Consider the following 16,108-nt stretch of genomic DNA (forward strand, 5'->3'; position numbering starts at 1 on the left):
TGCTATATACACATATGCATATTAAGACAACTGAGAGTATACCTATGTTCTTTAAAAGAAAGAGTAAAGAAATTTCATTTTGGGAAAGAACAAAGGTTGATTCTTAGGTGGTAAGAATAATCTCTTCACCCACTATTGTGATACAAGCAGAAAATGTCCTGGAATGCACACAATCAATTCTGTAGCAGGCTGTCACTCAAGGTGCTTGCCAGTTATGTTGAACATTATTTTGGAGCATCTCTCCAAGTAGTAAATGCTTTTAAAATACTTCCCACCTACCCAGTGGACTTTATTACGAGACGTTTTGTTTAGCTTTGGCAACTAAGGTCTTTTAGTTTCTGACTCTACGTTTAGATAAAACACCAGGGATTGATGGACAAACATTTGAAAAAAGTCATGGAATTTTGTTATTATACATTGTAAGGCAGCAAAGATTATTGTTTGCTTAAAGAAAACTAAGGTGTGGAAAGAGACCAAAAGCAGGGAAAATGTATTCACAAACTATAGAATAAAATCATGATGATATGCTCCAGACTCAGAGTGAAATTCAGTGTTGTATTCTGTAACTGGTTCTTTTTGTTTCCTTCTCTCTTTTTGGCTCTTTTAGTCACAAAATATACCCTAGAGGTCAGTGGTGGGTTCCTACCGGTTCGCACCGGATCGCGCGAACCGGTTGGCGACCGAACCCGGAAGTAACTTCTGGGAACCGGCACCGGTCCTGTCGCTCAATCGCCCTTGCCGTCCCAATGCAGCTCGCTCGCTCCCCTGCCCATCCGCACTAAACTAGCTAGCCCAGCCAGCCGCTCACTGATTGGCTGGAGTCCAGCCAATCAGTGAGCGGGCTGGAGGCGACCCGTTTAAAAGCGGGTCCTCCATTTCAAAACTCCCTTCTCTTCGCCTTCCAGGAGCTTGCTGCTTCCCTCAGGTAAGCAACTAAGCGCGAGGGGGGGGCGGGAGGCTAGCTTTGGCGAGGAAAGTCCTCTAGGCCTTCCCTCGCTGAAGCGGCGGGCTGGCGTGGGCCGTGCGGGCGGTGGGCAGCTAGCTTCACCCAGGAAAGGCCTCTGGGCCTTTCCGGGACGAAGCGCCGGGGTCGCGTGGAATGCTCGGCCGCCGGGAAGCTAGCTTCGCCCGGGAAAGGCCCCTGGGCCTTTCCGGGACGAAGCGCCGGCGTCGCGTGGAACACGGCCGCCGGGAAGCTAGCTTCGTCCGGGAAAGGCCCCTGGGCCTTTCCAGGACGAAGCGCCGGCGTCGCATGGAACGCGCGGCCGCCGGGAAGCTAGCTTCGCCAGGGAAAGGCCCCTGGGCCTTTCCAGGACGAAGCGCCGGCGTCGCATGGAACGCGCGGCCGCCGGGAAGCTAGCTTCGCCGGGGAAAGGCCCCTGGGCCTTTCCGGGACAAAGCGCCGGCGTCACGTGGAACGCGTGGCCGCCGGGAAGCTAGCTTCGTCCGGGAAAGGCCCCTGGGCCTTTCCAGGACGAAGCGCCGGCGTCGCATGGAACGCGCGGCCGCCGGGAAGCTAGCTTCGCCGGGGAAAGGCCCCTGGGCCTTTCCGGGACAAAGCGCCGGCGTCGCATGGAACGCGCGGCCGCCGGGAAGCTAGCTTCATCCGGGAAAGGCCCCTGGGCCTTTCCAGGACGAAGCGTCGTCGTCGCATGGAACGCGCGGCCGCCGGGAAGCTAGCTTCGCCGAGGAAAGGCCCCTGGGCCTTTCCTCGATGAAGCACCGGGCTGGCGTGGGCGGCAAGCCTCCGCGAGGCTAGGCCAAAAGCCCCCCACCCTCCCCTCTCCAGCCTCGCCTGGCTGGCTAAGCCCTAAGCAGTCTTAAACAGTCTTACCTGTCCTCCTGCCTCTCTGCCTGTCTGCTGCCTGTTGCAGCATCGGAGAGCTGCTGATTCTGCCTGCTGGTAGGTAACCTGGTTTTTTTTTCTTTTATTTTTTTAATGTATTTTAAAATAATATTTTATTTATTGTGCATAGAATTTTTTTAAATAATTTTACTTAAAAGTATTGAGTATAGAATATTTTAAAATGGTTTACTTCAATTTATTGTGTATGGATTCTTTTTTAAAATTGTCTCAGACTATTTTAAAAAAGATTATATCCAAAATAAATTAAAATAAACCATTTTAAAATATTCTATACTCAATACTTTAAAATGTATTGTGTATAGAATTGTTTTATATTGTTTTATTGTAATTTATTGTGTATTGAATGTTTTTAATGGTTTCATTTTAAATTATTGTGTGTGGAATAGTTTGAAATGGTTACAGTATAAATTATTGCTGGTGGAATAATGGTTACAGTTGGTACAATACCTTAAAATAGTTATAGTATAAATTATTGCTGGTGGAATACTTAACATTGGTTTTTAAGGATTTTTTTTATTTATAGAATATCTTTTTTAAATTATTGTTTGGGAATTTTTATGTTTTAATTGTTATAAAATATATTTACTACAAGAAATGTTATTCCTTTTTGCAAATGTTTTCTTTGTGGTGCAATATGTTGCTTAAAAGTGTTCAGACCAGGTTTATATATCTCAAAGTGGGTGCTTTTCTATGGGCAGGCCAGGTTGGTGCAAGGCAGCTTTGCCACATTTAATGTGTTTCACCCTGGTTGTTTAGGTAATTGTGAGGTGGTTGCTGGTTCTGTGAGCTTCCTGGCACTGTCCTTTATAATTTCCCACAATGTCTTGATGGTTTTTATTCCAGTGGCTTTGTCTTTCCTGTCCTTAGGGTTAGGGGGGGGGAAAACACTGGTTTCATTTGCAGTCTTTGGGGGGGGGGGAACAAAAAGGAGAAAGAGGGAGGAGGTGGGGGAAAGTGGGATCCTTGCTGCTTTCTGAGCTTGGTGGGTTTTTTTTACAGACATTTCACTACCAAACTAGGTAACATCATCAGTGCTAGATGGGGTTGTGGGGAAAGGAGGAGGAGGAGAAGTCGAAGGACAAAAAGGAAAAAGATAAGGAGGGAGAGGACTGTGGGGTCCTTTGGTGTTCTCTGAACCTGGTGGTTTTTAATTATTTTTAGGGAATTTTTATTTATTTATTGTTTATAGAATGTTTATTACAAGAAATGTTATTCCTTTTTGCAAATGTTTTATTTGTGATGCAATATGTTGCTTTTAAGTGTACAGGTTGGTGTATGGTATGTGTCTCAAGGTGGCTTCTTTTCTATGGGCAGGCCAGGTTGGTGCAAGGCAGCTTTGCCAGATTTTGTGTGTTTCTGTGTGATACCTGGTTGTTTAGGTAATTGTGAGGTGGTTGCTGGTTCTGTGAGCTTCCTGGCACTGTCCTTTATAATTTCCCACAATGCCTTGATGGTTTTTATTCCTGTGGCTTTGTCTTTCCTGTTCTTAGGGTTAGGGAAAAAAACTGGTTTCATCTGCAGTCTTTTGGGGGGAAATTGTTTTTTTTTTTGTGTGTGTGTGTGTGTGTTTTCCTGGCACTGTCATAGTTTGTGTTTGTGGGTATGTAATGTCCTGCAGTTATCTACACATTAATAATGATCAAGTACTAATAATATTTCCTTATACATTTTAATGACCTTTCCTTTCATAATTGGTGTTTTCTTTCATACTTTTAGATTTCTAATTGCTGTTTCTGTTAGTTAGCAATTGATAAAACAAATTCCACGTGAAAAAGTATTCAAAGCCTTCTTGGTTTTAATTGTCAATTTATTCATTCTTGCACATTCTAATATTTATTCATTTTCATATCTTTGTTTTTTCTACTGTTGTGCAAACACAATTCCAACAGCTGTTAACATGTGTAAAATTAAATATGTATTTATTTCCTTTGAAATGCAAGTAGTAAGTAGTAAGCTACTTACCTTCTGTAAGTATCTCTTTTATTGTTTTGTGTACTTATTTTAATCTTATTTAAGTAGTAAGTGCACAAAATAATAAATTTCCTTTTTGATATCTTCTTTTTGTAGATCATTCATTGGGGCAAAAAATTCAGTGACATTGTCTTGGCCACTCCCATTCGGTCACATGACTGCCAAGCCACTCCCACCCGGTCACATGGCCAGCAAGCCACTCCCACCCGGTCACATGGCCGGCAAGCCACTCCCACCAGGTCACATGGCTGGCAAGCCACTCCCACAAAGGAGGCCACACCCACAGAGTAGGTTCCAAAAATTTTTGAAACCCACCACTGCTAGAGGTTCTCCCCTAACCATGGGAACAAATTTGGAGCATTTCCAAGGGGCTATAGGAGAGAGGACTTACAGTTGATTCTGAGAAACAATTTGGCCAATAGGTAAACATCATTGTTCTTCATCATAACCAATTTTGTTGTATTTATTTTGTACAGTGACAATAAAGACTATACTATCAAGAAACCACATAATTTAATTCAGTATTAAAAGATTTGCCTTATGTATTCAAAGTTACCTTTTCTGCTATCATAAAATTAGAGCGGAGTGAGTCCCGGGTACAAATAGCTCCCAGTAAAAAAACAAAAACAATGTATAAAAACCACCTGCAAAGAAATAAAAAAAAATCACAGCTTTTTTTTAAAAAAATAATGTCCTTAATAGCATAAGCTAGTTCAGTAAGCAGTAGTTTTCCTTTGCTCCGAAAATATTTTAATCATTTAAGGTACATAGTGTTTCTCATCCTTAGTTGCCTTAAGATGTGTGGACTTCAACTCCCATAATTCACCAGGCAGCTGGGCTGACTGGGGAATTCTGGGAATTGAAATCTAAACATCTTAAAGTGGCCAAGGTTGAGAAACACTACGTGTTGTGGATGCAACTGAAATAGATGTAAATTTGAATGCAAATGCTAGAGGAACATCATTTCAATCTCACTCTGCAAGAATGGAAAGGGAGGGTCCAACTATGAAATAGCAGATCCAAAGTTGGAAATTCTACAGTGGTACATTGGTATTTGACTATTTTATAGCATGTCGAATTTGGTTCTCAATGGATTTTGACGTGAAAATATTGTCCTGGTACTTGTTTGTTTGCTATTTGCTGCAATAGGAAAGAGGTGGTGTCCAGAGAACAGACAGGAAGTTGCCTATGCTGGGAAGTTTGCTGCAAAAGAAAGTGGGGGATGGCCACAGAGGGCAGATAGGAAATTGGCCATGTTGGGAAGGTTGCTGACATAAAAAAGGAACAGACAGGAAGTCCTTTCTGGCTCAAACAAAGGGTCATGTGGTAAGTCACATGATTTATTTGGCCCTTGTCATTTTTAGTACTTGTTGCTCCTCCCAGAACCAATTAATGATGAGTACAGAGGTACCACTTGTACAATGTAGTTCCATTGAGGAAAAGAGCCCAATCTACCTTTTAATGGGCAGATGTAAGAATATCAATTGTTCCTCTGCTATCCAAATCTAACTCCTAGAATAGATCCTCAATTTATCAGTCTGGATCTATTTGCTTAGGACTAAGGATACATTGCTAAAACATTTCATAATTTTATGAATTAGGTTTATTATAGTTTTTTCATTACTATAACAAAAATGATGCCTAGGAACTGAATTCAAATTAAATGGATTTTTCAAAACAACGATATTCCTCAAAACAATTAAATCAGTGTCAGAAAGCTAAGGAAGCTATTTGTATTTATATTTTATTCCGATTATTGTGAAAGAGATAAATCATTGCCATCATGCATGTACCAGAAGCTGAATTGAGCAGCCTAAACAAAAAGACAGGATATGCCCACTCAAAGATGCAATATAAAAGCTGGAGAATTGAAAACAATACTTATAAAAAAATGAGGAAGGGAAAAAGAACACGAATGAGAAAACAGTAAGAAGGTGCTACAAATATTCTTCTTTATTAGAATGTATTTAGGCTAATATTACACAGTTTGCAAGAACTGTAAATGTTGATAAAGAGTCAAATCTTTATTTAAAAATGTGAATAGCTAAAAAGTAGTTTAAAGGAGTGAGGTGACGCCATATAATGAGGCGGGGGAGTTTCCTACGAGTTTGTTTTCCTTTTTCTTCCTGAAACCATACTCTGCCTTACAAATATAATATGATTAAGGCTGATAATCTTCTTCCCATGCTCACACATAGCATACCATTCAGCAGTTGGATCTAATTTCTCTAAGCCTACAAAATATTAGCTCCTAATGTTTAATTACTGTGTTAGGAAGTAGCTATCCAGCAAGGCATATAATCAAATCTTTAAGTCCTGTCCCACATTCTCTGACTATGACTGAAATCATTCACCTGCAAATGAAAATGAGACAATATCATATAAATATCAAGGTATCCAATTTACTTTGTGGCGAGATTGGTAGCAAAATTGTTTTAATGAGTTAATAATGAAGCCACAGGTAATGGGCCTGCTTTATTTAAGAATTCTTCCTAAATTCTTCCTAAAAATCAGTGTGCTGTAAAACGTATCTAGGAATTTGTAGGGAGCATAAGGAAAGGCAGTTCATACCTTAATGTTGCTCATGGGATATTTCCTACTAGGAAGGAGAGCTAATTATTTATTTGTTATTTATTTATCAGTCCTATAATTATTCTGAAAAGGTTTATGTTCACTAAATTTGGAAAAGTGAAAAAGATGGAAGGATATTAACTCATTTATCTCTTCGTAATGTGTCCGGGACAGAAAGTGATCAGGGACAAACAGCCGAATCCCTGCCAACTTTGATACAAAAGAGAGAGAGAAAGAGGAAAAGTTATTATAATAGGAAATGGATTGACTGCAGAACAGAGATGGGCAGAAAGTTAGTCCGAGCAGAAACATTTTTCCCCCCAAGGAGGTGTTCCTCTTTATTTATAAGGACTTACGAAATGCCAATGGCAGATAAAGATCCTAGAGGGATATTCGTTGCGGGTTTCCTAAGATCTCCACTCATATTAAACCCAGCCATCACTCCTGCAATTTGAGCACAAAAATAAACACAACAGAGTTAGTGGTCTGTAAGACGATGACCTTTTTCTTTAGGGGGAAAAAAAATCCCAACCCCGGTGCACATACTGATATCGGGTGCCATGTATACAGCTTCATGATTAAGCAACTAGGTATCCACTGGCAACAGGATGCTAACCACATACCCACAAAGAGATTCTTTGTTCTAAATTGGACAATGTACTAGAAGGCACGGATTTAGACAAAAACAGCTTATCTGAAAACTATCACTTGAAAACAGTCCCTTTCCAAATGCCTGCTAACACTGAACTTGGCAAACCTTTCAGCTCTGCTCCCCATTACATGAGTGGTTATCTCCATATACGTGACAGATTCTGACACTTTCACAGGAAACTTTTGTTCCCTGTTTTTGTTTTAAAAAAAAACAATAAGCCTTCAGATTGTTAATGTCTGAGGACTGTTGCCCACGCCTTACCTTTTGGATCAAGTGGCTCTTTTTGCAAATAACTAAATGTTTAAAAAGGATTAAATTGAATTGAGTAGTCTTCAGCTTACGACCACAATGGAACTCAAATTGTCTGTTGCTAAGTGAGGCAGTTAATTGAATTTTGCCCCATTTTCGACTTTTCTTGCCACAGTTGCTAAGTGAATCACTGCAGTTATTAAGTTAGTCACATGGTTGTTAAGTGAATCTGGCTTCCCCATTGACTCTGCTTCTCAGAAGGTCCCAAAATGTGGGTCACATGACCCAGGGGGGACTGCAACTGTCATAAATATGAGTCAGTTGTTAAGCATATGAATTTTGATCAGGTGACGACGGGGATGCTACAATGGCCATGTGAAAAACGGTCGCGTCACTTTTTTCTGTGCCGTTGTAACTTTGAACGGTCACGAAATGAACTGTTGTAAGTTGAGGACTACCCGTATTTGTGAAGTCATACTCACACATTTAATAGGAAACGGAAATAACTATTCAGCAACTCTTAATACAATTATATCTTTCAGTTAAAAGACTATTGAACCATACTTGCAGCCCAAAGTCAATTAATAGGATCAATATCCACCATCTACTTAACAGCCATCAATCAGTTAGATATGCCTTTGCTCAAATAGTGCTTTTCCTTTGTTTTAATTCAAACTAGCTCCAACCAGGAGATAACCCACAATGTTTGACATATTAAATATAGTTTGATGCTGTCTACATTCACTCTCTGTTGAAGCGATTAAGACCTCCATAGGAATAATGCAGGGGTGGGCTTCAAAAATTGCAGCAACGGGTTCGCTGCCCCGTTGCTGGGTGGGCGTGGCCTAGTTGCCTTCTGCACCACAGGGGGGGGGCATTTTTCACCCTCCCCGGGCTCCAGAGGCTTTCCTCGAGTCTCTGACAGTGCGAAAACTGCTTCCCCCGTGCTCCGGAGCACCTCCAGAGGCTGGAAATTGGACTGTTTCTAGACTTCCAGAACTTCTGGTAGGCCTGTTTTTCACCCTCCCCAAGACTCCACAAAGGCCCTGCACTTATCTGGCATGAAGTGTGAAGACTCCTGGGAGGGGCAGGATGAGGTGGGAGGGGAGGAGCAGGCAGGGCCAGCCAGGGGTGGCATTTGGGGGTTCGCCAAACTGGGCAGAATCCTAGCTAGAGGATAGCCTGAGCCCTTGTGAACCCCCAGCAGCCCACCCCTGGAATAATGACTCTCAACTATAAGTTTATGAGTCTTCTTATTAATAGATAAGCCTTCACGGTACTAATCATATTTATACAGATCACTGAATTCATTAGGCCTTATTTCTGAATAATTAAGCTAAGGATTGTTACACAAGCAAAATACGTCAGTCAAAAATCATCAGACAGAAGAACATTATTCCAGTTCATTGAATAAGTACATGGTAAATATTTGTATACATCCAAAACAGCTTAATCACCTATGGTTGTGACTGATCTAACTGAAAAATCAACATATCCCAGACCTACAAGTTTACATACAACTGATTCAACAGTTTGGTTTTTTTTTAAAAGTCAGTACTTAATTTATCACATGACAAAGTATTTGGGAAGAAAGCCAGAGGTTTCCTTTGAAATGCTTTAAGTACCAAGTACCAATTTCTAAGAAATGAGCTGTTTTGTGTGATGGTCTTGCTTATATAACTATATAATAACATTAAATCATTATCCTTGTATCACTGGGACACATGGCAAGCAAACATACAAACAAAGTACAGAGGTATTCAGGAAAAAAATAACACAAACACTTCAATTCATAATAGTCCAATTATTTCCCGTCAAGGAAATTCCAAGCCTAGTTTAACACCACTGGAGCAAGGAGTAACTTAGTTCAGCACTATGGATTAGCATCAATGAGACCAAATCATGAATTCTGGTATGGTGCAATGAGGGCTAGAGAGAGCTTGGCCTGTGCAGCCAGAGATCAAATGTCACACCACCTAATTTAGTTAAGTTTTCATCCACTTTTATAGGGTGGCTCTCTTGCCTACATTACTCCTGCTGTATTCTCCCTCCCAGAGCATAAGAGCACATTTAAGTTTCCTTTTTTTTTCTAAAATGAAAAGCGATGAAGCAGGCAGCAAACTACAGGAACAGAATCCTCACCCCCAAAAAACTTTTGCTGATCAGCAAGCACGGATTTATAGAACTGTGTTAGCAGAAGGTGGTGCTAAAAATAATACCAATGCAGTTGTAGCTCCTGATGCTGATATATATGTGTGTGTGTGTATGTGTGTGTGTGTGTTGTATTTGTGCTGATAAATAAATAAAGGGAGACTTTATGTACTTGTGTTACAACCCCTGGTATGCCCAAATATGGGAGGGAGCTCACTACTCACTATTCCCCCTTTCTGTCCTTTATTTATCAGCACAAATACAATCAGCACAAATATTTATCAATCAGCACAAATACAATCAGCACAAATATTTATCAGCACAAATACAACACAAATACAAAAAGGCAACATTAAAAATAAAAATATGGTTTTCTGCCTGGATGGTCCTCTATAATGAGCCCAAGGACAGAAAGGGGAAATAGTGAGCTCCCTCCCATATTTGGGCATACCAGGGGTTGTAACACAAATACATACCTATTTCCCTGGCTCAGCTGATAAGGAGGAGAGCCTGTGGCTTAGTGGCTAAGACTTCTGCCTAATATGTAATACAGCCCAGGTTCAAATCCTAGTAAGGGTATGAGAGCTAAATAACTTGAAATAGATCTATACTAGTCTCCCTTTATTTATTTATCAGCACAAATATAACACAAATATTGAAATAATAATAATACTTTATTTACAGTCACAGACAAAAACACGACCACTACAAAAGAGACACAGCAGCCAGTCACCAAAAGCTCAACTAAGGGAGGTTACAGCTTTTTCCTCTAATGGTCACAGCTCTCAAGAAAAACCTTGAAACCTGAGAGGTGATGTACAAGGAGACATCCCCAAGGCAATGCACAAACAAATCACAGCCATCAAGTCCAGAAGGGACGATTTCAGGAAGAGACAGTAACCTAGATCTGTCCGCGCTATACATAGGGCAAAATAGAAGGACATGCTCCGCTGTCTCAACCTCGGCTCTGTCACAAGGGCACAGCCGCTCGTTAATCGGGAGCCTCTTGAAACGACCATCCAGAAGTGCTGAGGGCAAGACATTGAAGCGAGCTAGGGAAAAAGCTCTTCTGTACTTGGGAATGGTTAGGCTATAAAAATAGAAAGCCCATCCTCAGTCCATAGTTATTAACTTGGTTGAGAGTCAGGGGGGAGCAAGTTTTATTGGCTCTGGCTTGTAGATATTGTAAATCAATGTCCACAAGCCGTTGGACTATCCTAAATTGGGCATCCTTGAGGTCGTAGTTCCCCAAGGCATCCTCCGTGAAACCTAGCAAATGAAGTTTCTTCAGCAGCTCTTTCTCCCAGCGAGAATATGGGAGTCTGTGAACACCAGGGAGAGGTAGCTGCCAGGAACTGCCAGAAAGAGCACCCGAAACCACCATTTAAAGGTGTTTATCCAGGCCATACATTCCACCGATTGAATGCCCAGTTCCAGGTACATCGAGGCAAAACCAACGCAAGGGGGAAGACCCAGAAGTTTTCTAAGAAAAGCAGCCTGGGTTCTTTCAATGCAATCCTTGAAGCCCCGTATCCATATGGGAATGCCGTAAAGAGTTTGGGCCAGCGTTTTGGCTTTGTAAATATGTAAGGCAGAAGGAATGAACTGGCCACCCTGGGTATAAAAGAATCTTAAAATCTGCTGGTGACTACAGGAGGCCGAGTTCAGCACCTGGGTTCGATGTCTAGTCCAGGCACCAGTGTTCTGAAATTGAATACCTAGATACTTAAAATGGAAAACCTGCTTAACAGCATTGCCACTGATATCCCAGTTATACAATTTCTGTGCTCTAGTAAACACTACTACTTTTGATTTATCATAGTTAATAGCCAAATGGTTTTCAGCACAGTAAGACCCAAATGCAGAAAGTAATCTTTTCAGTCCTGGCCTTGACAATGAAAGGAGAACCGCATCATCAGCGTAAAGAAGAAGCGGGATCTTTGTAGTTGTCAGCTTCGGGGCGTGTGACTCAATATGTCTGATGTAACCAGCCAGGTCAGATAAAAATATATTAAACAGGAGAGGAGCCAGAACACATCCCTGCCTTACTCCATTCTTAATCGGGATAGGATTAGAAAGTTCTCCCTGCAGACCACACCTGACCTGGCTGGAGGTCTGATTATACAAGGACCTAATTAAGAACAGCAAGATTAAGAACGTCTGTCAATAGAACTTTTAAGCAGTTTTGACCACAACAAACCCCTAGGGACTGAGTCAAATGCTGACAACAACACAAATATAAAAAGGCAACATTAAAAATAAAAATATGGTTTTCTGCCTGGATGGTCCTCTGTAATGAGCCAAAGGACAGAAAGGGGGAGTAGTGAGCTCCCTCCCATATTTGGGCATACCAGGCGTTGTAACACAAATACATACCTACATACATGCATACACACACACACATGTTTTCTCCCTGTGCATATGAACACAAAGTAACTTTCATCTCTTGCATCTTTTAAATTCGTTATAGAGCTTTTTAAAAAATGGAATAATTTGCTGACTACCAGTTATCTGGTGGATGCAGAAATTAAAACATTTGCTCTCTCTTTGGCCACTGCATATTCTTTAGTAGATTCTGATAACCCCAGCCTTACTTCCTCCTATTATCATTATTGTACCTTTGAGTCAGTATTTATTCCTGGCGACTGCCTGAACAAGTCCCTAAAGTTTTAAAAGTGGTTTGTCCTTGTCTCCTCTTTCCTGGAGCTGAGAGAAACAGACTGGCCCAAGGTGACTCAGCTGGATTTGTGCCAAAGGCAAAGCTAGAACTCATGGTCTCCCAGTTTATAGCCAAATTGATTCTTCTAACATTTCTAATCAGTTTTCAGTGTCTTCTGACTTTAACCACTGCATAAACGCCTACCTTGATATCTATTAAAATGCATTGTAATGTGCATTGGGGATAAGCCAACTATTTTATTTTGCACTCAGTTTTTTTAAGATAATCCTGTAAGAAAAACTCACAAGGCCATATGTCTGAAATATTTTCTCAATGGTGCAAGAAAGCCATGAATCATTTATCTCAAAAGCAGCTAGAAAAAAAAATATTCTAGAGAAAAAATAAGGTAAGAGGATAAATCAGAACATGTTTTACATGCTCCATAAGCGTGGCAAGGACCAGGGGTTTAGTCTTCCAAGCATTTAGACTTGTTCCAGAGCTTATCCTTAGGGAACATCTCTCTACCAGAATGGGCCTGCAATTCTAGCATGGTTACAGGTGCCAAAATCAATACACAGAGACAATCTGTATACAACAAAAGATAGGACAAACACTTAGAGGAGGAAACTGACTTTCTACTAACAGTCCAAAAGAATATGCTGGATCTAGAATAGGAACAGGAATCTAAGAGAAGGAAAGAACTTGGTGGAGAACTACACACAGGAGATTAAAGAGTTAGAAAAAAAAATTCTCACGTAGTTCAAGATTAAGTTGCGGCGTTTCAGTCAGCAGTCAAAGTAATAAAAGGTAATTTGGATACTTTTAAAAGGACATTGGATAATTTTATAGAAGTGCTGGGTATGCCTAGATGCTGAATCTTAAGCTGCCTGCCTGTCTTAAGTATTAATTGCAGAGAAACAATAGTACAAATCTAGATTTGCAAATTTATCAAATTCCTTTAGTTGTCCCTTCCATGACACAGAATGCTAGACTAGATGTGGTCTGATTTAGCAAGCTTCTTTTTGTTTTCTTATTAATCAAAAAGAAGCCAGATGGAAACCAACATTATGTGTATGAGAAGGGAATGCAAGAATCCTTTTGTATTAGACTGGATAACTTTGTTTCTGATGCTTGTTTGGGATTATAAATAAGAGCGTCACAAGGCTTGGAGGGTTAAGGCTTTTGTTCGTTAAGTGAGGCTTAAGCTGAGAAGTTCATGTAAGATCATTTTATTTGACTGCTTCATTTTTAACTTTCATTATTTCCCCAGTTTTCCACAGAATACAGAAGTATCCAGAGCCTGGATTCTTATAGAATATCAGTTTATAATCAATTTAATGGTGTTGTTAACACTCCTATCTCTTCTAGAAATTTTTCTCCTACATGCCGCATCACAGAGACTCAACAGGAAGTTGTTTTTTTAAAAAAGCTTCATGGGTTCAACCTGCATATAATGAATGAATGAGAGGCAGTTTAAAGCATATTAAGTTAAATACAGGTAGTCCTCATTTAGTGACAACCAGACAGTGACTGTTTGGAGTTGTATTAGTGATGACAAAGTAACTCTACACCCAGTCCTTGTGTTTATGACCTTTACAGGTCATTCCTTTGCAAAGCAAAGGAAAGCTGAGATAGGATTGTAAAGACAGTCACAGGTTCACTTAATGACCACTTCGTTTAACAATCAATCATCAGTCCCAATTCTGATTGCTAAACAAGGGCCGACTGTACTATGATGGAATATTACATACATATATGTGAGGCTCAGTGTTCAGGAACTTTGCCCAAAGGGAGCTGCTTACAAGACACAATCTGAACACCTGAAAAGAGTATGGCAAAATAATACATCTATGAACAGCACTGAGAAGAGAGCATTCCATGAAACTGATACTAGTCCCTTGGAAAAAGGCACTTTCTTAGCTCTCATCTGATTGACACTGTGATGCTTGGACAGACCTAAGAGTTTTTAATATTCTTGTTCAGCCTCCAGAGAGCAAAGGTTTAACCTGCATTTGGCAAATTGTTATCTTCCATACCTAGAGAAACAGTACATGCTTTCTCCCCTCTAGTTTAAACAACTGGAGAAAATTTTCTGCTTGCAAATTTAAAAGAGGATAAATAATATGTAGGAAAAAAAAGACTTCTGAGCAACACATGAGGCTTGCACAAAGCTTTCAAGAGATCCATGGGAAACATTCCTGCCATGCTACTTTTTTTAAAGTAACTGATCCTTTTTGTGTCTACTTCTAAAAACGAAGTGACCACCACACAACCTCACTCTATGTCTGTAAACAACTTGTTTATAAGTTGCAAGAAATATGAGATGTTCAATCCGCTGAGTAATTGGGGTTACAAATTTATTTTTCAAATGTTGACACTTTTTTGGGTCATTGTGGCTAGTACGGATGCCTAGAAGCATGTGTGAAGACTGCTTCTAGTCTGGCCCTCAGCCTCCAGATCATTCACTGATTCATGCTGATATTAAAAAACAAAGGGGAAAACGAACGGAACCTATGGGTACTAAACACACAAACCAGAGGGTAGAAATCTTCCATTACCATTTTTCAGTGTGGTTCAGAATGGGAATTCATGCTTAGGAAGCTGCATATTCATGTATCACAGTGTTTGAACACAAAATATTTTCCCTGAGTAAATCTTTCTGGCAACCTTGTAAAGTGAGCTTGCTTTAATGGCAGTAGGCCTACATCTGAAGCATTCTGCATGATGGTAAAGCCTCCTCTGAATGTCCAGTAAACAGCAGTTTCTCCACACATGCTTTAGAATATTCTTACACCATTTCACACTGAACGTCTCTTCTGGCTCCTGGATTTTCTGGAGAAGGCCGTGGGAGCAACATGAAACTTATAGAAGACAGGCCAACCATTTGTAAATAGATTTAGTAGATTAAAAATTTTGGGAGTGCCTGTTTTGTAAGGGGTGGGAACTAATGTTTTAGTAATCTATTGATCAGTATTCAGCTGATTGGGGGATATTATGTTTGTATGTGTTGGGGGTGGGTGGTTTGATGAATTTTTAAAATTGTTTTGTGTTTTTTGTCTTTTTTTTCTTTTGGATATTTTTTTAAGTTCTGTATTTTGTTTTTTAATCTTGTTTTGAACAAAATAAAAATATGTTTAAGGAGAACAACATGAGACAAAACCACAAAGCACTTTCATGTCATTCTTTAGAAGCAGGGAGCTGTGCTGTTCCATGAAGCAACTACAAAGGATGCTTTGTTTCAAGAAGTACCAAAGCAGCCCTCTAAAAGTCTGTAAGCCAATAAAATGCCTATTGTAGAAAAAAGTGAGAGGGTTTAGGTATTGCATCAAGGTTTAATTATTGCTTATTTGGTTTTAATCTAGCATATTTGGCAAATCCAACCGCATTCAATTTGTTTAACAAATCACAGCTAAGTAAACTAATGTTTGGTGTACTATATGAATCCTGCTAGCAACTTGTCTGATATCATTTAAGGCTGAACTGTTAGCATACACTGGCATCTCATGTATCAGCTGATAAAAAGGTGGGAACACTGCATTTCCCATCTCTTGTTAATTTGAGAAGATATACAATCCCATTTCCTGAGAAGGGCCAAGGCTGATCTATTCTGCAAGGATGAAAGGATTGGTTTGAGACTTACAGCATCTAAGGCAGTGATGGCGAACCTTTTCAGCACTGAGTACCCAAACCAGAACATGTGTGCATGTATGTCCATTTGCGCACACTGGAGTACCGGAAACCCGAAGTCCAGCTGGCCGGCATGCACATGCCTATTTTTGGGGCGTTTCTGGGTGCTCCAGTGCCCACGAAGACCAACTAAAATGTGCGCCGTAAACCAGAAGAGCAGCTGATGATGGTGCGCGTGCCCACAGAGAGGACTCTGCATGCCACTTCTGGCATGCATGCCATAGGTTTGCCATCATGGATCTAAGGCATTCTTGAATACTCTGGGAGATTTTCCAGATTTAATGCATTCCAAATCTATTGA

At 40.5% G+C, this 16,108-nt stretch overlaps 1 protein-coding gene across 2 annotated transcripts in view; it reads right to left on the reverse strand.

Annotated features, from left to right (window-relative positions):
- SLC12A8 (solute carrier family 12 member 8) overlaps positions 1-16,108 on the reverse strand; it is a 75,206-nt gene that overhangs the window by 24,399 nt on the left and 34,699 nt on the right. For both annotated transcript variants that reach the window (XM_081936391.1, XM_081936392.1), the window contains exons 7-8: positions 6,766-6,853; positions 4,395-4,482 (exon numbers count right to left, since the gene is read on the reverse strand). In XM_081936391.1, coding sequence (XP_081792517.1) covers positions 4,395-4,482; positions 6,766-6,853 — 176 coding nt within the window. The remainder of the gene's footprint in view (positions 1-4,394; positions 4,483-6,765; positions 6,854-16,108) is intronic.

The sequence above is a fragment of the Natrix helvetica genome, assembly GCF_964273705.1.
Source record: "Natrix helvetica genome assembly, chromosome: 1".
Taxonomy (NCBI): Eukaryota; Metazoa; Chordata; class Lepidosauria; order Squamata; family Natricidae; genus Natrix; species Natrix helvetica.